The 22,616-nt window shown below is 42.0% G+C and overlaps 1 protein-coding gene across 1 annotated transcript in view; it reads left to right on the plus strand.

Moving 5' to 3' along the window:
- Positions 1-22,616, plus strand: part of spock1 (SPARC (osteonectin), cwcv and kazal like domains proteoglycan 1) — a 69,518-nt gene that overhangs the window by 41,083 nt on the left and 5,819 nt on the right. The window contains exons 5-7 of the mRNA XM_069669345.1: positions 4,148-4,280; positions 7,697-7,817; positions 22,259-22,378. Coding sequence (XP_069525446.1) covers positions 4,148-4,280; positions 7,697-7,817; positions 22,259-22,378 — 374 coding nt within the window. The remainder of the gene's footprint in view (positions 1-4,147; positions 4,281-7,696; positions 7,818-22,258; positions 22,379-22,616) is intronic.

A 22,616-nucleotide genomic window follows, 5' to 3' on the forward strand; every position in this document is an offset into this window, starting at 1 on the left:
GTGTGAGTGCCAGAGCTTTCGGTTTTTTCTGGTTTTCATTTTTTGCCGTACACCCGAAACGATACTTTGTAACTTATTTTTGGAGTTGTGCGCGCTGCCACTGCTGTATCCATTGTGTGTCACAGACCATATGGAAAAAACTGCATAAGGGAGTCTTCTCTTTGACACAAGCTCAGCTTGCACAGTTGATGAAGATGACAAAATACAACAATACACTATAAATCATTGCTGTATGTATATCTATCTATCTAAATAGGGAAGTATTTGGTGTTGTGTATGATAAATTGGCCATCCACAAAGAAATATGGGTAATATTCCTTTTGTTTGCCAAAAAGTCATGCATAAACACAGACATGCATAAACAAAGAATTGTGCTATGCATTATCATACAAAGTGATATGACACATGTCTTTTAGCTCCTAAAAAGCTCTAAATCCCTTTGAGACCTCAAATGAAATGCTACTCCAATAACAGTAATCCAAAGAGATTTATATGGAAGTTGCAGCACTGCATGATAAATCTTGTCAACGCCAATCACAGATTTAGCGCTTACTGTTTGTTAATCTATTGTATTATACCATGTTATACAGTGCAAACACAAGTAATGTCTTATGTTCTTCAGCAGCAGTTCAAAATCATGTCCATCAGAAGCTGTCCAAAATGAGGAAAGGTCATCAAGTATTAAGATAATAGATAGGAGGGGAGGAGCCTCCAACATTATAACATTATGGTTATAGCAGAATCAGTGTTATCTCTAAAAGAACAATGTAGCTGAAGCTGCTTCACTGTACGACATCCTCTCTCTTTAGACAAATTACACCCTGCAGAAAAATGCATTACAGGACTGTGTTGTGTGTCAGCGGTGTGTAAGAATCCAGTCTGCTTCAGTGACAGACATGCAGACACACATTCTCAACGCCAGTTCATTTTAATAAAACGATCCGTTTGCTCTTTTGATTTTGTCAGCACCCAATTTGTTTGTGTTGTCAACCTTGTTATGTTGCCAATTTTAAGGTTTTTCAATTTTTCAGTTGAAGAAGCATTTCCCCCCAAAAGACATCTGAGTGTATTTTGTCTGTTTAATTGATTTCCTCAAGTCATTAGCTCCTACTGGGTTTGAATGCTTTTCTTTGTATTTTAGTAATTCACAGTCCTATTTGCTGCTTAATATGTCAAACTATTCACTTGAAATCTGTATTTGCCCAACAGCATCACTCGCTGAAGCTATGGACCATGATATTATTTTATCTGCAAGTTAAATCAGTTAGTCATTTGCATAACAGAGATTAAGTGTCCTTTAGAGGGCAAATCCAGACTTTGTAGCTCTCTAGATATTTGCCAACGCTATTTGAAAGATACACTATGTTGGAGCGTGTAAAATTACAATCCCTGTAGGCTTTACACTTTGGTAATACTGTTGTTTACTAAAATCCACAAGCAAACTGATTTTATTCTCTACTTAAACGCTGTCAACACAAAAGTCCCGAGCATAAATCCTTCTTCTTCTTCTTCTACTTCTTGAAATGATGTAGTCCTTTATTTGAGGACTACATAAGCAGCAATAAACATTATGAAGGCTTGCAGCGTTAATTTGTGTGCAACTCTTTCTTACTTTGTCAAATCAGTGCCTTTACACATTACAACAACGTGGAAACTCTCAACAGGGCCTTGAAGTACATTGGTATATGTGCAAAAGAGAGAGATCACTTGATAATTATCGCACATGCACTAAATTCCCTGGCAAAGCATACTACTTGACAGGAGTGGAGGAGAAGCATTGGATTTGATGGGGAGGTGGATGAGGGGAAACATCTGAAATATCAGCCCACAGGTTTCATTGTGACACCATCATGTCTTGTCTGCCAGCACTGTTTTATTTATCAGTACAGTATGTAGATCTAATCGGCCAGGGCAGTGACTGGGACTTGGTAGGCGAGTGGGACACTCTAAAAAAACAAGAAAGCAACTGATACACATCTTGCGATGTGAGTCTTGAAGTTACAATAATGTAGATGTCCCATTACGGACTGAATAGTGATTTCTTATTTTATGTGATGTTATTAACTATCTGACTTTTGTCTAATTTGTAAGCTTTAGGGGATCATTCAGGGGCTGGTCTCTGAGATATAGCATAGCTTGTTCTGTAATGTTAAGTAAGTCTTAGTTGTAAATGGTAAATGGACTGTACTTATATAGCTTTTACACTACATGTCACATTCACCCATTCACACACTCATTCACACACTGATGGCAAAGGCCTGAGTGCCCATCTCCAAGTCAGTGATCGAACCCCCAACCTTCCGATTGAGAGACGACCCACTCTACCACTGAGCCACAGCCGCCCCTGTACTTCTCTCTTGTAACTTAGATAGTTTCACAAGCTTATTTTAAAGCTTTGAACTTAACCTACCCACTTCAAGGCTAAGTCAAAATAGATGCATGTTTCCATAGTAACAGGTTAACTAGAAAATAATTTGTGGCTTTTAACCATTGTTGTTAAATAAGTCAGTAAGAAGGGACAAAGTTTTTAGAGACCACAGCAACACATTACAAATTCACAGTAACGAGGATCTTCAGTCGTTTTAGTTTATGCAAAGAAACTTTCCTGAGCCTGACTGACAGGTTGGAAGAACTGCTGAGCCCTGCCACATTAAGAAGCCAGAGTGTCTAAGCTCTGCTACAGGTCTGTACTTACTTACAATGTTATGTGTCAGGAAGTTTTTTGTTTTGTTACATTCTTCACTCTGTAAAGTCTTTGTAACTGTCGTGTCTCTTGAAGGCTGCTGGAGCTGAGCAGCTTAATGCAGTTTCTTGGTCAGCCATGTTTTGGTGGAGATTAACGTAAGCATTGATTTACCCAGAATTCAAAGCAAATGGTGCAACTTAAGATAGTCAAGAACAGCAACAGATGAATGTAGACGTTTATCTGAAATGTGACTGTCATTCAGATTTAAATGACAGAGTAAGTTTGTCTTTGTGAGACTGGACACAGAAATTATATCATATATGATTGTTTGACACGGCCTCCAGGTTTGGCACTCTGTTGTTTGTTGTTGTTTTGGTACGCCTGTATTATAATGAGCATGGTTTTGAATCTCGTATTCAGTGGATAGTGTGTTTTAAATATGGTTTGTTTTTCAACAGTGGCCCTTGCCGTCATTACACGTTTCCTAAAAGTGGACCACTGAGCCAACAGGGGACCTTTTGGAGGTCCACTATCGGGCATGCTTTAATTTAGCTGAATCTTGTCTAAAACTTTAAAACTTTAATTTTAGCTTTGAGGGGACCTGTTGAAGTGTAAGTGTTATAGGTTACACTCAGTGCTGCCTCTGTAGGATGGTGCAGGGATTTTAATGACTCACCAATGAACGTATTTTCACATAGAGGTCCCGTCTTTGATAGAAAAACAGGGGTGAAAGTTTATGAACCCCTGAAAACAAAACAAAAAAAAACATTATTTATATAATGAAAAAGACCTTCTGTTTTTTAATGACCAGAAGCTGTGGTCCTCACTTGGTTGGTGTAGAAATATAGTCCACTGTTGGTCATGTAGACAGAAATGTGTGTGTATGTTTATGTGTGTGTGTGTTACTCACCAATCAAGGAGACAAAAATGCTGCACATAAAGACATTTCCAAGCAGTTACGCAGTTGCGAGACTTTAGAGGCATACACTGTATATGAAGGCAGTTTGTTGAGACTCCTGGTTCACTTAACAAGATGATGCTCACTTTGCGTCGTCACGGTTTCTCTGTATCGAGCCTGTCGGGCTGTAACTCCATCTGTGCTCCATGGATCAGGAGGTGGCAGGGTGTTCAGTAGGAGCACTTGGATAGAAAATTGCAGCGAGATTTGGATCAAACATAATTACACTCGTTATTGAAAAGGCCTCGAAGGACCAATCAGGACTTACTCTTCTTCATCTGACCCTGCAACCAGAAACACTTAACAGACTTCTTCTTGGTAAAAGGATTCTGCTACTTTGGATAATGTTCCCGCCTGGAGAGTTTTTACTACACTTCAATTTTCCCTCATACATAAATGCATCATAGTGATGTTTGTGAGAATGCAATGTCTACATTTGCTTTACTGAGTAATGCTAATTCAGATGCATGACTACATTTTACCCCTTTATCTGTCTCTTTCAGTGTGAAACCCAGGAAAGGCAGTGCAGGCCATAGGCTCAGGGTTGAAGCCGGTGCTCATGGGAAATGCAGGCTCTGCTCAGCGCTCCAGTCAAGTCCTGTGTGTGGATCTGATGGACACACCTACTCCTCCAAGGTGAGACATCCCTTTTCCGTTTATTCCTCTTCCTCCCTTCTCTCTATACTTTCTCTGACTTATTTTTCTCTGTTTCTTGGCGACATTTATTAATAATTCAGTTTGTTTGCAACTTTAAAAACAGGGGCAGAATTGCTGCTAGACAAACAACAGCACTTGAAGAGCCGCTGTGTTATACAATTCTGTGTTGCTTGTATTTAAAATGAGTTTCAGCAGTAGGGCTACTGTTTTGCAAATGGCAGGGGTTACCAATCAGGGGTCTTTCCAGCAGCTGAAAATAATCTCTACACAAGCACCCCAACTCCCACCTTCCCATCGTGCTGTGTCCTGCTTTCTGGCTACTGACCTCTGCTCACAATCTCATTCTCAGCTACATTAAATCACACACAGACACAAAGTCACAATGTGGTGATACAGAGCAAAAGAAAAGCAGGATTTAACCTTTGGAATAATTGAGGGGACTTAAGGTGCTTATTGACGTCCACATTCATATTGAATTTTTGGTTGCCGGGGTGAAGCCCAATCTAATTCGCAGGAAATAAGTGGGTCATCCACAGCTGAATCAAAGTCTTTGTGACGGGAATATTGGCAAAGCACAGGGAGCTACAAGCGCTAGGACACCTGCACACCGTTGTCCCTTGCTCAGTGGTGTTTGTTAGTGTTACAGTCAGGGATGTTCCTTATACTGACCCTTGGACACTTAGTAGTGTCTGAGGAGTCAGAATCAATAAAAGCAAGTGTATAAGGAGAGGAGGAGTTCAACTGCGGTCATGTTTTCTTTACTAGGAGCTCTTTACTGGGTTTTTTATCTCAGCTCTGCTGGAAATTAATGCGCTTCCAGACATTTGGTGGTGATTCCGTTAAAATGCAGGTTCAAGCCTTCAAACCCAGGAGTATGAAATAACCTGAGATTGGCAGTTTGAACTCCTTGGGTCGGAGAAAATCAGAGGACATAGGTTTTTCTAATAACCCAGCTGCCTGAAGCCGGGCTGAGGAGGGAAAAGTGTTGGAGGAGGAACAAAAGGAGGGGAGGGCTCGGGAGTCCCGCTGCTCTCTCCGGTAATTTAGTTGGAGGGGTTCAGTTAGCTGGTGGAGTGATGGGTCCCTGTGGCCCAACTTAAACTCTGCTCACCAGTGAGCTGCTGGTCTCGAGCTCATTCATGTTTTATTATTACATTACATGCCTCCCTCATCGTAACCACACACACACTCGATATCCTATTAAGAGGACAGAGCTCTTATCTCCAGAGAGGCCTCAGCCCTCCAAGTTAAGTCCATTACTTTCCTTCTCTTAAATCATCCTTTCTCCCCTCTCCTCTCATCTCTTCTCCGCTCCGCTCCACTCCTCCACTCCTCTACTCCCCCCTCCTCTCTATTTTTACTCCACCAAGTCAGGTGTTAAAACACTGTTTCATCAAAACCACATTAACCCCTGGAGAGAGACAAACATAAAGATTCATGGAGCCTCTCAGTGTGCTGACAGTGACTGGGGGAGGTCATCCATTTCCTGGGCTGTCCCTCTCTCCCTCGGTCTGTCTCTCCCTCTCCCTCTGTCTCCCTCCCCAGACAGCTAATTCAATATGTTGAGAACAGGACGGAGCGCTGTTCCTTTGTCAACAAATTTCATTAAGCAACATTAGCAGCAGTATCACCGAGCTGACAGGGAGGAAATGATGGATTTGAGCATGGGAAATGAAAGTGCTGGTGGGATACAGCTGAGCCTGTGTACGGTGTATGATACGTGTAAAGATGTTTATGCACAGTCATGGTCTCGCCGTGACAAAACGTCGGCATCGTCTCGCACGCTGAATTTACATAACTCATTTCAGTTTTCATTATTCCTCTCGGAAGGATCTTGTAATTGGATTTTTCCCCCTAAACTAGTCCAAAGCATTTCTTAGCCCTCACTTACCTGAAATCAGATTTATACTGTTAAATTACATTTTGAAGTAGTCCATCTTGCATTAGGGTTTGTGCTGCAGGAATAGTACAATGTCATTGGGCATCTCTGTGTCTACACGGCTGCCTAATGGACATGTCTGTTCATCTAAGATAAATCATTCATGCTCTTTCAGCAAATCTCTCTCTTAATCACCTCCACAGAGAAAACTCATGTTTAAATTTTTTGGTGGTTGTTAAAGTTTAAACATACAGTTTCATGTCCAAAATGTATGCTCCCTTATTTAAAGGGGCATCACAGTGATTAAGTACTGTACTTTTAGTAGTAGAAGGATTCAGTTTGAGAGCATGTTAAAGGGGAGTAAATCAAAATTCCGGGTAAAAAAAAAAAAGTAATAATAGAAAAAGACAATAAAAAAACCTTTGAACAAGAGGCTAGAGCTGCTGCTGCACTACTGCACGGCTCCATCTTGGTCTGGGTCAGTCTCAGAACCCATAAGCTATAGTCTGACGACGATATAGCCTCTTGGAGCAACGGTGAACATGTCTGGCATGTCCGGTTTAGTCAGCGTTTAGTAATAAGGACTTCCAGCCAAGACTTCCTGTTCAGTGCGCTGCATTGTTTACAGTCCAGTTAGCAACTTGAAAAGCAACCGTGTGTTCAGATCAAAAGAGAAGTGAATTTCGCCCCTCCAGGTATGTCAGCAAAATAAACTTCATAAAAGAATGAAGCTTTGTCAGGTCTGTCCTCAAGAGGAGAACAAAACTACTTTCAAAATGCTTGTTTGTTGAACGGAGGTTGGATTGATAATGTCTGGTGCATTCGAGGAAGTCAGGAAATCTAAACGTTGAACGGCTTTGGTGACACAACGACAAGCAGATTTGAATTTTAGACCTGGAGCGGATTGAACGTACTGCAGATGTCTGTTTATAGAGATTAATAAGAAACTCAATCGTTGTCAGATGGCGCTGATGGGAGTCGGGCTGTCATTACGGCGGATTTCGCTCCGCCTGCTTTTGCTCTCCACATAGACTGTTTTTCCTGCATACTCTGCAGCCTGCTGATATGTGATTGGTCAATATTGCTCGGACTACAATCGTAGTTCAAACAGAAACTAGAATCTAGTAGAATCTGTAAATACAGATTATGTCTTGGTAAAAAAGATTTGCATAAAACGGCTGCAGAGTCAGTTCTTCAAGCTTCAACACCTGGCCCTGGTTGTTGACATACCAGATCTTCGAGTGAGGTCAGGTGAAAGTTAATAATAATAAAACAGTTAATTCAAGTTTAAAAGGTAAGATCTCGACCTGTAGCGCCTGATGGGGTCAAAACATTAACCCTTTTAACTCCAATTATGTTTTGCATACACTGCATTTTTCTCCATAAATTTATAGCCTCCAAGCCCGAGCAGAGATAACCCCGATGACATCGAATGGGTTGTTTACTTTTTTTCCTCTCCAACTGAGGCCAGTACAAAACGTCTCCATTACTCGTGTTTGTCTGTGTTTCTTTACAGTGTAAGTTGGAGTTCCAGAACTGCCTGTCTGGGAAGACGATCTCAGAGAGATGTGACGGGTTGTGTCCCTGTTTGCCTGGTCAGGAGCTCAGCAAACCATCACACAAGACTGATAAGGCTGGTGAGTACTCTGGCTCTCTGTTCATATTTACAGACACCTTTCTGTTTAGATAGACAGCTAGCTCTTTCACTATCGATCCCTCTGATTACACACACAACTACATGTTTGGATTAAGGTCCAATTAGCAGTCATTTAGGCGGTTGCATAGTATTATTTGTCAATTTCAAATCCAACCTCTCATCCATCGTTTTCTGACGATGTGTGGATGTGTACATGTCGATGCTTGAAAGGATAAACACAGGTGGAAAGCTGGGATAGCATTACAGCAGGATGAATGTGCGGGCAGAGAGAAGGTTATCTGTATTTCAGCCATTTTCAGGTTCACAGGAATGCCTCAGAAACACACTGTTATTACTACCCACACACACACACACACACACACACACACACACAACTCTTCACAGGTAATCCCTCAAATTCTCCGGTGATTCACAGTCTTTCCATTCCTTTTCCTGTCACTTCCCCCCTTACTCAAGTTATTTCCTTCTCCTCCTCTCCCATCACGCCCTCCCCGCACGTTTTCTGACAGCTACAGGGAGCAGAGACGGAGTGAGTGTGTGTGTCTGATTGTTTGTCATGAAAATAGGATTTCAGTAGATGGATGGAGAGATTTCGGAGGAGAAATGCAATCTACAGGAGAGCGGCACAAAAAAGGATGGATTGTTATGGTTACAGACTTTTTCTCTTTAGGCGGGGGAGTGATGGGAATGTTTAACTTGGAGTGTGCGTGTGTGTTATTTCTTGTGAGTCGATCTATCTATTTGGAATATTAAATACTATTTCCTTTATTCACAATTCACAGACACATTCTGCCCCCACAGGTCGTCTCTAATCACTCTGTGATTAGGAAGCATTTAGAAGAATCCCGAGGTTCATCAGGCACATTTAACACAAAGGAAAAGTGTCTGCTAATTAACAGCAGCTCTCTCTTTATCTGACTCTCTCCTCCATTAGTTAGTGGCTGAATGATGGAGGGAATAGGGAGTGACGCTGTAACAGAGAAGTGTTGACTGCTGTCTAATTAATTCCCTCCATCTTTGCTCAATAATGAAGTATGACTGTGTTTGGTTTGCTGAGAGCGTGGCGGCGGGATGGAGCTGATTGAAAGGTTGTGTGAACAGAAAGATCCTGGGCAGCATTGCTCTTATTTTCTGGCTCTAAGTTTGTTCTTTAAAACTTTCGAACTCTCTTCATCTCGTCGTGAATGCCACTGTACTTTCCAGCACAGCCTGAGAGATATCACGTCCGAACGTTTGTGCATTCAGAGGTAGCAGGGATGAGTGAGGAGAGTGTTTGATACAATCTGTCATTAGATCAGCAGCACAAAATGGTAAACAGATGGATGTGGCAGTAGGTGAGGAAAACACAGTGTATGTGTCAGATTGAGCTCCGGTGGTAACGGTAAAAAGATTGCAGCAGTTTGATACGTGTGATCGCTCCTCTGTGTTTACTGATAGCCACGGGTTCAAGCTACGCCTGTGCGTTCACACCCGACTGGTAAATATCTGTGTATCACACAATACCTGTAGATGCAAAAGCAAAAAAATAAAAAAAGATCAAAAGATTTAGTTTTTATTACCATGTGAAAAGTTAGAAAAGCAAACAGATATCAAGATGTGTGTGTGTGTGTGTGTGTGTGTGTGAGAGAGCTCATCTGTGTGTAGGAGGGCACATGAGGTAAGTGTCATGGCGAGGTGACATCAGGAGAAATGAGCCGGACAGGCAGAACTAACATAATTATGTAGCAGTGAGCTTTATATAACACTTTGAATAAACTGAAAGTAATATAGAAGAAGCTTTGTTAGACATCAGTATATACTGAGCATACTGTCTTATCCTCAGCAGCAGCAGAGGTAATTGCTTTGCAGAGGCCACTAAGCCTTCATATATAACACTGTATAATATAGTTATTTTCTCTATTGCTCGTCTTGTCAGTCTATTCGGGTGAGTTTAATTACTTCAGATCATCTTTACAAGTCTTCTGATTTAATGTATTACATACATATTACACACATATACATTACATACATGTTACACACACAAACAGTACTGTCCAAAAGTTTTAGGCAGGTGTAAAAAAAGTGCTGTAAACTAAGAATGCTTTCAAAATGTTTTATTTATTTTATTTATTAAAATTATTTACAAAATGATAAGTGAGCGAACAAAAGAAAAATCTAAATCAAATCAATATTTGGTGTTACTACCCTTTGCTTTCAAACCAGCATCAATTCTTACAGGTACACCTGCACAAAGTCAGGGATTTTGTAGGATTACAGTCAGGTGTATGATGGGTGTACCTGGGTCCCACTGGTTTCTGCATGGTCTGAGCTGGTGGCGCTGCTGGACATCATACGATTTCGAAGGGAAATAAGCTTGATGTGTTTTTCGTCTGCTGCACTAAGTTTCCTTGGCCAACCACTGCGTCTCCGATCCTCAATGTTGCCCGTTTCTTTGTGCTTCTTCAAAAGAGCCTGAACAGCACATCTTGAAACCCCAGTCTGCTTTTAAATCTTTGTCTGGGAGAGACCTTGCTGATGCAGTATCACTACCTTGTGTCTTTTTGCTGTGCTCAGTCTTGCCATGGTGTATGACCTGTGACATGAAACTGTCTTCCACAACCTGACCTTGGTAGCAGAGTTTGGCTGTTCCTGAACCAGTTTTAAGCCTCCTACACAGCTGTTTGTGTTTCAGTTAATGTCTGTGTTTCAACCTACATGAAATTGATGATCATGCCTGTTTGGTATAATTGGTTGATCATACACCTGACTATAATCCTACAAAATCCCTGACTTTGTGCAAGTGTACCTATAAGAATTGATGCTGGTTTGAAAGCAAAGGGTAGTAACATCAAATATTGATTTGATTTCAATTTTTCTTTTGTTCGCTCACTTATCATTTTGTAAATTGATAAAAATAAACAATTATTATTTATATTTTTGAAAGCATTCTTAGTTTACAGCATTTTTTCACAACTGCCTAAAACTTTTGGTCTTATATTTATAAACATATATTTAATCTTAATAAGCATCTTATAAGGACTTATAAGAGTATTATTACCTATTAACTAACGCTTACTACAAGGACCTCAATATAAAGTGTTACTAATGTTTGTATGTTACAAAGAGTACGGTTAAGTGTTGTGAGATATTGTTTGTGAACTGAGGCAATATGTATTAAAATTTAGGACACTTCTGACGGCACTATATCACACTTTTTTGTGCATACGTTTTATATTAATAATTTGGACACTTAAAAAAATGGCAAATGGTAGATGTAGCAAGTAGGAAGGTATTTTGGACAACATGCTTCAAAGAAGTGGTTTAAGATATTTTATAAACTGGAAGAAATTTCATTTTATTCAGTTTTATTTTGAAAATCTAGTATTTTCATTCACATCTGAGTTGTTTTTTTATTCTTTTGAGATTGGACGTTGGCTGTTGCCCCATAGCTAGAAGGTTCCCGGTTCAGATCCCCGTTCGAGCGACGTTTGCATGTTCTCCCTGTGCATGTGTGAGTTCTCTCAGGGTTCTCCGGCTTCCTCCCACAGTCCAAAGCCATCCTCGTTAGGTTCATTGGTGACTCTAAAATTGCCTGTAGGTGTGAGTGTGAGCGTGAATGGTCTCTGTCTTTATGTGTCAGCCCTGTGATTGACTGGCAATCAGTCCAGGGTGTGACCCCGCCTCTCATCCAATGAAAGCTGGGATAGGCTCCAGCCTCTTTGTGACCCTGAACAGGATAAGCAGTGTAGATAATAGATGGAGATTGGTCAGAAAATATAATGATATTTTCTTTTTAAAAATTGGGCAAACCTGCAGCAACATTTTTATTTCTTTGAAAATATATCTAGTGCATCTTATTCACAAGTGCAAAATCGCATGTGGAAATAGTTGGTGTAACATGGTCCATGTGTCAGAGAAAGCAGCGACCCCCCCGATCCAACAAACAGTGGAGAACAGTTTGTGTCCTTGGACAGAGCTGATCCTCCTCTAAGAAGTGGGACAGAGGAAAAACTATAGTTTTTATGGTTGTGTTTCTCTTCCCGTCCTCTCTCTCTCTCTCTCACTGCCTCGATCGATTTTGATGGAAAGTTGTAGATGATACGGTGAGTGTGTGCTGAAGTACACTGTTTATTTGGAGTGCAGGGCAAATGTTGTTTTTTATTAGACAAGGCAGAGAGGAAGGCTTCAAATATGAGTACCTTTGCCTCGACCACACTAATAACCTTTATTTTTCACTGTGTTAGTGGGTGTATGGGCAGCATGTCAGTGTGTGTGTTTGTCAGTCACATCTCTCCCTCTTGTCTCCTCGCGCTCCCTTCTGTATCTGCTGCTCATTTATTTTCCATCTCAAGCATCCAATCAATCATTCTGCAGAGTGTTGGGTTAAAGTTCCACCTCTACTTTTGCTATTTCCTACATTTGTCTATCCTCTACAGTCATTGCAAATAAAAAAAAAAGCGAGGCATGCATTCAATATGACAAATAGAGTTGAACCCTTTCCTTAGCTTTTGACACTGGGTCACACTGGCACAAATGGATCCTGCAAAGTCTCTGCAGTGTTGTAATGCAAAGACACAAAGCAGAAAGTGTCTGGAGCTGAGAGAAACCAGGGAAATCGTCCAAGATGAGGCCATAAGCACAGGTTAATTGTATATGCTAATTGCTAAATTTGGTGTAATCTGTATTCTGATGACAAATTAAGATCTCCCTTAATGAGCCATAAACCTGATTTGCTTAGAAAATCCATCGCTGGTTAATCGACACAGATATAATTTGATCTGTCATCCCCCCCCGAGGCAGCGCTGCATCATCACTCTCTCATAGAAAACAAAGACTTGAGCTGCCACACAGTGATCCTGCAGGTGACCATGGGTAGTGGCGTAAGACGGTACTAGTTATTTTTTTAATAATCATATTTAATTTTCCGTCAGCTACTGTTGAACAAAGACATTGTCAAAACAAAGAGAACAGTTAGAGGCTGAATGGGCTAAATCCCCCTCGCTAAATTAAACACTTCCTGGCAGTTGTGTCTCGCGGCTCTACAGAGAGCTCACAGGAGGACAGATTGTGCCGTCCTCTCTTCTGCCTCCACACTTCCTATCCTCTCCAAACACATGCCAATTGCTCAAGGATTCTCTCCGCCGTGCTGACCAGTGTGAAGAGTGCCTGTAGAGGATTTTCAGTATCTCGTGGTGAGGCTGTCCTCACTAGAAAAGTACTAGAAAAATACTTAATACGAACTGTGCGCACAGTTTCCCTGCAAGGTTCCTCATGTGGCCAAGATGTTGTTATGGTGATGCAAACCTCCGAGAGAGAGTGTCATGTGGAGGCTTTGGCAAACCACTTTGGCACCAGTGACTACTGTTTGCATCCCTTCGCTCATGTTTTTTAATCATGCACATTCAAACCAAGTAATGCTGAGCATAATAATGACCAGCTGAGTCAGAAGAACTGCTCCTGTAAATGTCAAGTTGTTCTAAGTTGGAGAAATCTTAAATTTCTCGTTGTTATATCTCCTGCGAAAAAAACAATCGCAGATGTAAACAAACTGTTGGTTAAATGGCTTCAAAGCTACCTCTGCAAGGAGTTACCTCTGATTATAAATACAATATAACACCAATGCAACCAGCTCAGCTATTGTTGGTGAGTCAAAACTGAGAAAAAAAGAATTCTGATGGAAAAAAGTAAACTCTATGAAGAAAGGATCAAACATTTCAACTTACATAAACGCAAACTGGAGCACTCTGGGTTCCCATCGCCATCAGACCTGTTAAATCGGCGCACTGCTGAGAAGAGATGGCAGAAGAGCTTTACACTCCAGTCCAGCGAGTGACGGCAAGGAACCAGAAAACTGTGTTGCCAACCACAATTACTGCTCAAAGAAGAGCAAAGAAACAGATCGCGGTGAAACAGGTGATAACACCTCATAACACCTGCAGTGACAGACTCAAACTCACGGAGGAGGAGCTGTTCACTGTTTTATCTGGTTTCACTTGTTAGCAAACTGCTTAGAATAATGTTATAGCCCAGCTAATTTAGGCTACTTTTCCTTCTCCGCACTGTTGGATGTGTAAAGAATGCCCTGACTACAATAGATATGATCTCACAAAGAGCCTTTTCTCACAAGAGACTTGTCAATGTTGGAAAAGCAAAGGTGTTAAAAGCATTGACGTGTTGGCACAGTGTAACAGTGTAACGGTTAACATGGACACCCAGTAGAAGAAGCAATTCTTTTTAATGTGTTCTCTTTTATTACATCCCTTGAGATTAGAATCCCTTTTCGAGGGCGTGCAGGCCAAGTTGGCACACCTCTCCAAAAACAGACAATGGACATTCAAAAAAATAAATGGAGCGCATAAAAACAACAGACAAAGAACAACAGACAGATAATACAAAATCCACTTGTGAATCCCAAATTCCACCTTCCAGAAACAAAGCTTTTTTTGAACTTTCAAAGGGAGACAAAGACACTAGTTGTGTTCTTGCAAGACCAAGGCCTAAACAGTAGAGCAGCCATATTACTTTTCTCTACAATGAAATGTCAAAATATTTGCCATGAAAAAAGCCTCCACAGCACAAGTTACAAGAATTGTTACTATTTTGGAAGGCACTGAGAAATCCCTTTTTGTGGTTTAGTTTGAAGACAGTCTGCTGGTTGATCAACACTTAGTGAGCTTAAAGAAGTAGAAATAGTCTCCCTCTTTTCTTAAACTGGCTCTCTCTTTGTACCTGTCTCACTTCTATCCCCACCTGTCTCCAGGTCCGCTCAGACAGTGTATTACTGATCATTATCTGGGCTAACACCAGCCCACTGCCAGAGAGTTTGTTCTGGAGAGCTGATAGCTTGGGGCAAAGAGAATCAAACATACCCTTGTATCTCTTTAATGAATCTGACCTTCTATCTTCCTCATATCTCTTCGCCGGACTGTCTCACTACATTCCCCTCTCCCTCTGTTACCTTGTTAAGAAGTGTCACCCCACTCCGCCACCCCCCATTTCTCCTTTCTTTCCCTCCGTCTGCCTTTCATCTTGATCTGATCAGAACTCGTTCCTGATGTCTCAAGGTGACCACCACCCACCTCTCCTCCGTCTGGATTAAGAGGCACTCCTTCTCTTTTATATGACAAACTTAGTTAATCATTTAAAAGTGATAAAGGAGGCCTGGGACGAGATTCAAAGCCTGACCTCCCCTGGTGGTTTCAGATATATATCAGGACGTTTGGAGGAAGCATTTATCTCACTTCCTAAACTGGCCTGGAGGGACTGTCACCAAATGTAGTTTGGGAAAGTTGCACTCAATCACTTCCTAATGGCAGTCAGGAACACCACAACTGATGGTACAAGACTTTTACATAGTCTAATGAAGGTGAATGAGGCTCCTTGTTCATTTGCATACAGAGCGGGGAAGTGAGATCCAATCACAGGAGGTCAATGGAGACGCACTGGAGCTGTCCACTTGTGATTGGATCACCCAGCACACATGCATAATACCAAATATGAACAGGGCTGTATTTGTGCCAGACTTAAATCAAACAGAGAAGATGCATCTTGTTGGTAAAATTAGTTAATTAGTCATTAAGTTACTTTGGGGAATTTTAAAACACGATTGTCATATTAGGAGAATTTTTCAGACAAGCTACGCATTACCTCTTCATGGTTCCTAATAAAACACATCAATGCCAACTTGAGCAATGAGATGAAACTCATTAGTTTTCCAACATTTAAACAAAACCCATAATAAAGTCCCATAGGTATTTCATCTCCTGGGCTCGCCTTCCCAGGGGAGAGTTGAGGGTACGCTTGGAGGAAGAGACGTTTAAATGGATCTTTTCCCAGCGTCATAACTTCATGAAATCTAAACACAAACTTACATTATAGGAACACTATATTTTCAGTGTGAGTCACCTCCCAAAAATTAAGTTACTGCTAACGCAGAACCACTTATGTGCTTTGAAATGGAAACTTTTTACTTCAGAACGTGGACAGAATTATTTTATAGTGTCAGAATAATCCAGTGAAAGTTTTCTGTACATGGCCGTACTGTCAATGGTAACATTACGCAAAGAAATATGCAAAAATGGGCATAAGGAAAGTTTATTAATAGAGCACTGTTCATACATACAGCAATTCAAAGTGCTTTACACAGTTAAAAACAGAGTATTAAGAACATTAAAGCTCCTGTGAGGAGTTTTTCAGTGGTTATGAAACAGACTGAAATTAATCCTGATTACTCTTTATGACCTAAAAAAGCAAACCAGACTATCAGCGACAACACTGATGATTTCTATGTAGTTATTTTTAATGCCTGAAACTGATGACGGGGGGTAGGTGTCAGATGAAGCAATTAACTGCACGCGGCTTGTTTATATTTTCCAGGGCAAACATTTAAACTGAGTGACACATATGACTGTTAAAGACTGCTTAAGCACCACTTAAACATACAAAAAGTTAATATATTAAGATATAATATAAAGAGCCCATATGGTGCTCAGGTTGTAGCCCATAGAGCAACTCATTAAATCCATGGTGACATTACTTCATTCTCTGACCTCCACTCTCCATGCAGTATATGGAAGAAGATGTCAGGCTTCCTTATATCCTGGGTGTTACCACTGAATGGTATCCACGCAGCATTACATTTCCTCATTGGGTGAAGTCAAACAGCAGTCTACAAATGTGTTTTGTAAGGGAAAGAGTTACTGTGTGAAGACGTTCAGATGCCAGTTCATGTCAGTGAGAAGTGATCATTATGTTGACTCTGTATCCAACCTGCAGAAGCTGCTTCTTCATACACATCTGCACATCTCCTTTTGTAATAGACTCAGCAAAGAAGCACTCCTGTCTGAGCAGGCTGGTCTTTGTTAGTGTTATTCTGGATGGTATTAACAAAGTGAAGGATTTTTATATAGATAGAGAGGGAACTTGTTTCTACGTTTTATGTGGTGTGCTTGGGTGCAATTTAGTCTTACTTTTCCACACTCAGCTTGTGGTTTATGTGCTCCTCAGTCAGTGAAAAAATGATAGCTTGTGGGTTTTTTTGGCTGCCAGATTCTGCTGATCTGAGTTGGAAGACATGAAAGACAGCAGAAGCAGAGGAAGTGTTGGGTGAAGGGGCAGGTGGGAGGAAAGCAGAAGGATAAGAAGGTAATTCCCAGCCATGATTCAGCGTTTGATATTTGACGCAGTGCTGATCAATTCTTCTTCTCCTGGGGAAAAGCAGCCGGTGTGTCTGGCTGACTGTCTACTACAGCTTCAACCCGGGTAAAAGTTCACTGTCAAACAATGCGTGAGGGGTTAGAAGTGGAGCCAATAATATCACATCTGGGACTGTATGTCTGTCTCAGTGCGCGGCAGCATAAAACTGGAGCAATCAGGAAGTCACTGTTTGGTGTAAGAAGCAGCAGCTTTGAAGAGACAACTTCTTTGTCAAAGGTTTCTTGCTGTTAAGACTGTTGCCAATTTTGTACCCACATTGTATGGCTTATATCTGCTGCCAAAGACATAAAACTCATTGTATTAAAAAAGGAGAGCCCCTCCACTTTATTAAAGCTAACAAGGTGGTGGTGGGGCCCTTGTCACTTTGTTTGTCCCTCTTGTTTCTATTGATTTTACTCTGAAACAGGAAGTAGTTACAGGTGGGTTTACTCGATTATTTATTTTATACACCACTCGTACCAGTTAAGATTTCAAAGGGTCTCTTTCATACCAGATCTTGGTACATCGTTCGTGAGGAATTACAAAGCCTTTTAAGAATCACAAAACCTTTGAAAAAAAGCTTTCAACTGAAGAATAGACAGGTTTATTCAAAATCATTGCAAAGAAATGATTGCAAACCAGGTCACCAACTGAACAGCTTGTCTGGCTGGTTATGTTATGCCCTTCCCCATTCATTTACCAAAATGTCCCCATCATTAATGTGTCCATTAGTTTGCCCAAACAGTACGAATGAAAAGAAAGTCAGTTAAATACGAAGATGAAAATGAGAACGGAGTTAAAGACATAAAACAGAGCCAATTTATTTTAGAATAAAGGAATACAAGTCCTAAAAATTAAATGTAATATGATTTTAAATTATGTGGTACGTGACAACAGGCCTATATATATATTGAAATGACAATATAACACTAAAGAGACAGTGACATGCTTTGGAGTGTTAGGGCCTGAGGGACGAAGTGTCCCTGAGTCTGGTGGTGCAGGACCGGTGCCCTACGGCAGCTGGCACACAGTTTGTGGCTGGACTGAATGAGCTTTTTGATGATCCTGTTGGCCTTCTTGGCTGCACCGCTGGGTGTAGAGGTCCTCCATGGATGGCGGCTCTGTCCTGGTGATATGCTCTGCAGCTTTCACCACCCTCTATAGACACTTAAGGTTGCTGCAGTTGCCCTAGCAGGCAGTGATTCAGCCAGTCAGGATACTCTCAGTAGTGTCCCCACTGCATGTTGAGCCTCCTCTAAAGACCCCTTACATTTGTGCTGGGACTGCTTGCAAGAACACCAACACCGAAGCTTGGAACAACTTATTTTAGTGTACCGCATTTAAAAAGCAGATTTGGACAGGGTGTACCCTGCCTCTCGCCCAATGGCTGCTGGGATCCACTCCACTGGGATCCGCCCAATGGCTGCTGGGATCCACTTCACTGGGATCCGCCCAATGGCTGCTGGGATCCACTTAAAGCTACAGGAAAAGCGGTATAGATTATGGATGGATGGATTGATGATGACTGTTTGTCTCTAGAAATGGCACTGCAAGTGGATTAGTTGGTTGGTCACCCACTTTCTTTCATCCATCCATCATCCAGCATTTAATTAACCCTTCCTTAACACTTAATTCTTGAAGGACTCAAACTGTGTGGTCAGAGTAACAATTTAAAGTACTAAAGAAAATGTGGCACTTGGGGTGGCCAATCAGATTTCAAGGGGGGCCCAGGCCACCCCTGGCTACCCCTCTGGATCCACCCCTGGTGGGGTACACCCTGGACTGATCACAGGGCCGATGCATAGACAGACAACCTTTCAGGCTCACAATCAGAGCTATGGACAATTTAGAGTCACCAATGAACCTAACAAGTGTCTGGACTGTGGGAGGAAACCGGAGTACCCAGAGGAACCCCAAATGCACGGGGAGAACATGCAAACTCCACACAGAAAGGCCTCCTATGTCTGAACCAAGATTCCAACCCTTCTAGCTGTGAGGCAACAGCGCTAACCACTGCCCTACCGTGCAGCCTGCGGGCCGAAATAATTCCAAAACTATTGGATGGATTGCCAAGAAATGTCCCCCATATATCCATGTTCCCAAGAGAAGTCATCCATAACACTGGTTATCCTCTGACTTTTAATGTATCGCCGTCATCAGGTCAAACTAATTTTCCCTTATGAACAAACACCTGCTAAACTGACGACGTTCCAATTAGCTTCAACTGTCATTTAGTGCAAATTAGCAAATGTTAGCTTGCATGCTAAACTGCACTATCATTGTGAGCATTTAGCTCAAAGCAGCTGCCTCGCACAGCCAGTAGTGGGGCCATGTAGTCTTCTTAAAATATCTGTAAACCATTGGCCTACATTTAGTTTGAATATATACCATGACTTCTGCTTTTAAGAGGTGTCTGAGTGTCCCATTTTATTCTTTATGTCAAATTCTGAGTGTTGTTATGTAAGGTACTTCTTAAAAACTTGATCAGTTGCTTTACTGACAGAAGCAACATCACTTGTTGACTCCCACATCAAATCCAGTTCTGCCCTCACAGAGCAATCTTTCTAACTGCCCGTGGAAAGGCTTTGATGTGTGTCAGACATCTTTCAGCCAGCCCGACCCTGCTCTGCTTTGGCTCTGAAAACGAGTGAGAGAGAGAAACGAATGGTCAACAGGCCATTCTATCTCAGCGCGTTGTGTCCTTCGGCTCGTGAATGTGTTCAGCTCCACTTTTCTGACTCATTGCCCAACAAAGGGACTCCGAACACAGGCAGCAGTGTCGAGCCTGTCCCGGACAATTTGGGTCACACTGAGGGAGGGAGATAAGAGAGGTCCATCGGGACTCATTGTGGGCCGCAGTGCCAAGTCCGAGATGGAGAGAGTAGTGGAGTCAAAAGTGGAAAAAGTGGAGGAGAGGGACGGAGGGAGTTGATATCAAAGGGGAAAACAAACACTTAAAGCTTTGGAGTCTATAGGTGGATGTGTGAGGAGAGGGATGGGAAACGCAGCACTCAAAGCAATTTAGGAGAGAAAAGAAATAGAGGACTGATGTATATCAAAGTGGTCTTCTAAGTGACAGAGTTAGGAAGAGCAAGGTGTGATAAGAGGCTTCTATTGAATCTTAAGAAGAGGAGAGAGAGAGAGGTTGGAAATGAACAGGCATGGAGGGAAATGAGCAAGAAGTCCTCAAAGGCAACAAAAGAATCGCAAAGGCGAGAGAGGCGATGATTGGTAACTGAGAGGAAGACGATGAGAAAAAACTTAGGTGTGGGGATGAAGAAGAAAAAGAGGAGGGGGTATAAAGAAAGAGCGGTGCGTGTTGGACTTCACTTCTGCCAGAGGAGGAATTTTAATTGAAGACATATATTGTTTATCTGTTGGTATTTTGCTCCCCCTTTCTCTGCTGCAGACCGTGGAAATGAAGAGCACTCTGAAATGTTATCTGTCTGGTCCTGAAGGGTTATATCACACACACACACACACACACACACACACACACACACACACGGAGCACCTTGGGATGGCAGAGGTAATGTCACACGGATAGCCAGCCAGATAAATGTTATTTGTCCTCTCCTCAGCTCCTGTCTGTTACCTGGGGCAGCCTCCTGTTTTATAGCAGCTGCAATAATGACACCATCCTGAACTATAGCTATAAAATATGTACGTGTGTGTCTGCATGTGTGTGTGTGTGTGTGTGCGCATGTTGCATCTATGCTAGGTTGCAGGACAGGGTTCGGCAACAGAATGAGGAGTATTACTCGGCAGAACATAGCAGGAAATACTTATATTTGTGTGTGTGTGAGTGTGTAATGTCGCTCGTGTGATGTGTGAGTGCATAAAGCATGCAACCCCTTTTGATGTCATGCTGCAGACATCTTTATCCGCTGACAGCAAAGTGTGATCCAAGTCTTCACACAGGGACAAATCTCTGTTCTTGCTATTAGAGTAAACACCAGTGTGTGTGTGTGTGTGTGTGTGTGTGTGCGTGTGTGTGAGAGAGAGATGTTGGGTAAGATTATCGTTCCCCTTCCCTGATGTGTCTCCAGGATTCAATTTATTTGCATGTGAACAACAGGTTCTTCCTTCTTTTGTGATTTCAAACACTACACCCAAGAAAAAGGAGATCAAATCTCTCTGAGCTGTATGAAGACGTGTATCTTTGACTACTCGAAACCTTTGCACGTTTGCAGCAAACTGCCTCAATTCTGAAATAAGGGCGCCACAGGAATGTTAACAGCCTCCTCTTGCATTTTCTATCTGCCGAGACAAAGCCGGAGAGTTTGTGTTGGAGGCCTCGGCGCGAGTAGGAGAACGGCTCTTGTCCTTCAGGCACATTTATCAAGCTCTCAAAAGAAACAGAATGAGGAAAAAAATATGTCAATCACTCCGGGAGAGGAAGAGAAAGGAAGACTGAGATTGACAGACAGAGGCGCGGAGGGAGACAGGCTGAGGCAGAGGTTTTTGCTTGGATTGTATGCAGACCCTGTCAGTCCCACGGGGGCCGGGGGAACGAGGGAGCGGATGAAAGGCAGCGACAGAGGCTGGTTTCTACTTTTAATTAGTGGGTTCATATTGTTCACTTTGTGCTTTCTTTGGGTGGTGGCACGGAGAGTGGCGTGGACTTGCTTGATAAGCTGTCTGTTTAGTTTAGTAGGAGTGTGATCTCGCATAACAACACAAACACACAGATTTATCTCCACAGTAGATAACAAGTAGCCTCTCACTGCGAGATAACAGTTTATTCTTCATCCGAGGGCAAGATGACATTCGGGTTTTCAAACAGACATTTGTCAATTGGTTGTGTGTTTGTTAGTGTATGTGCGTGACTGTGACTGTGAGTGTGTGTGTGTGACTGTGAGTGAGTCATTTGAACCAGAGCATTAAATAGTGAATCAATAGAGATGACAGCAGACGAGGAACCTCCCCTGTGTGTGTGTATGTGTGTGTGTACTGTATTTTTATAGGTGTGTGTGAATATATGCATGTCAGATGGGGTTCCTATGGTAACTGTCAAGACATAGCCACAGTTCAGTGTGTGTGTTATCACTCCAGTGTGTTAACTCAAGGAGAAAAGTCTGACTAGAATAAGGAAAGAAAAGTAAACAGCAGAAATGAAATCAACATTTGATAACGACCAAGAAAATAATTTATTTCCTCTTTGATGACAGCAGCAGATCGACAACTTCCCCTCTCCTCATTATCTTTTGTTTGTCTGTGTTTGTGTGTGTGTGTGTGTGTGTGTAGCGTGCACCGACACAGAGCTCCACAGCCTGGCTGCCAGATTGAAGGACTGGTTCGGAGTTCTCCACCTTGATGCCAACAGAGACCTCAAATCCTCTGACAGCTCTGACACTGCTGCTGGACGTGAGTACATCCCACCACAATGTGTGCATATGTGTGTGTGAGCGCGCAGCCCTTTTTCTGTTGAACAGCCACGCTTCTCCGTCCTCATGAGAGCTGGCGGTGATGTTGACAGCGACCCTGCTCTGTTCTCTGTAATGTCAACACATCTCAGCTCTGCCACACACACACACACACACACACACAAATCTCAGCTAGCTTTTTGAAGAAGATAAAATCTAGGCGACCTGGACATGCTCTG

This window comes from Semicossyphus pulcher, unplaced genomic scaffold (genome assembly GCF_022749685.1).
Source record: "Semicossyphus pulcher isolate SPU_LCO1_2020_fin unplaced genomic scaffold, fSemPul1.0.p SCAF_2, whole genome shotgun sequence".
Classification (NCBI taxonomy): domain Eukaryota; kingdom Metazoa; phylum Chordata; class Actinopteri; order Labriformes; family Labridae; genus Semicossyphus; species Semicossyphus pulcher.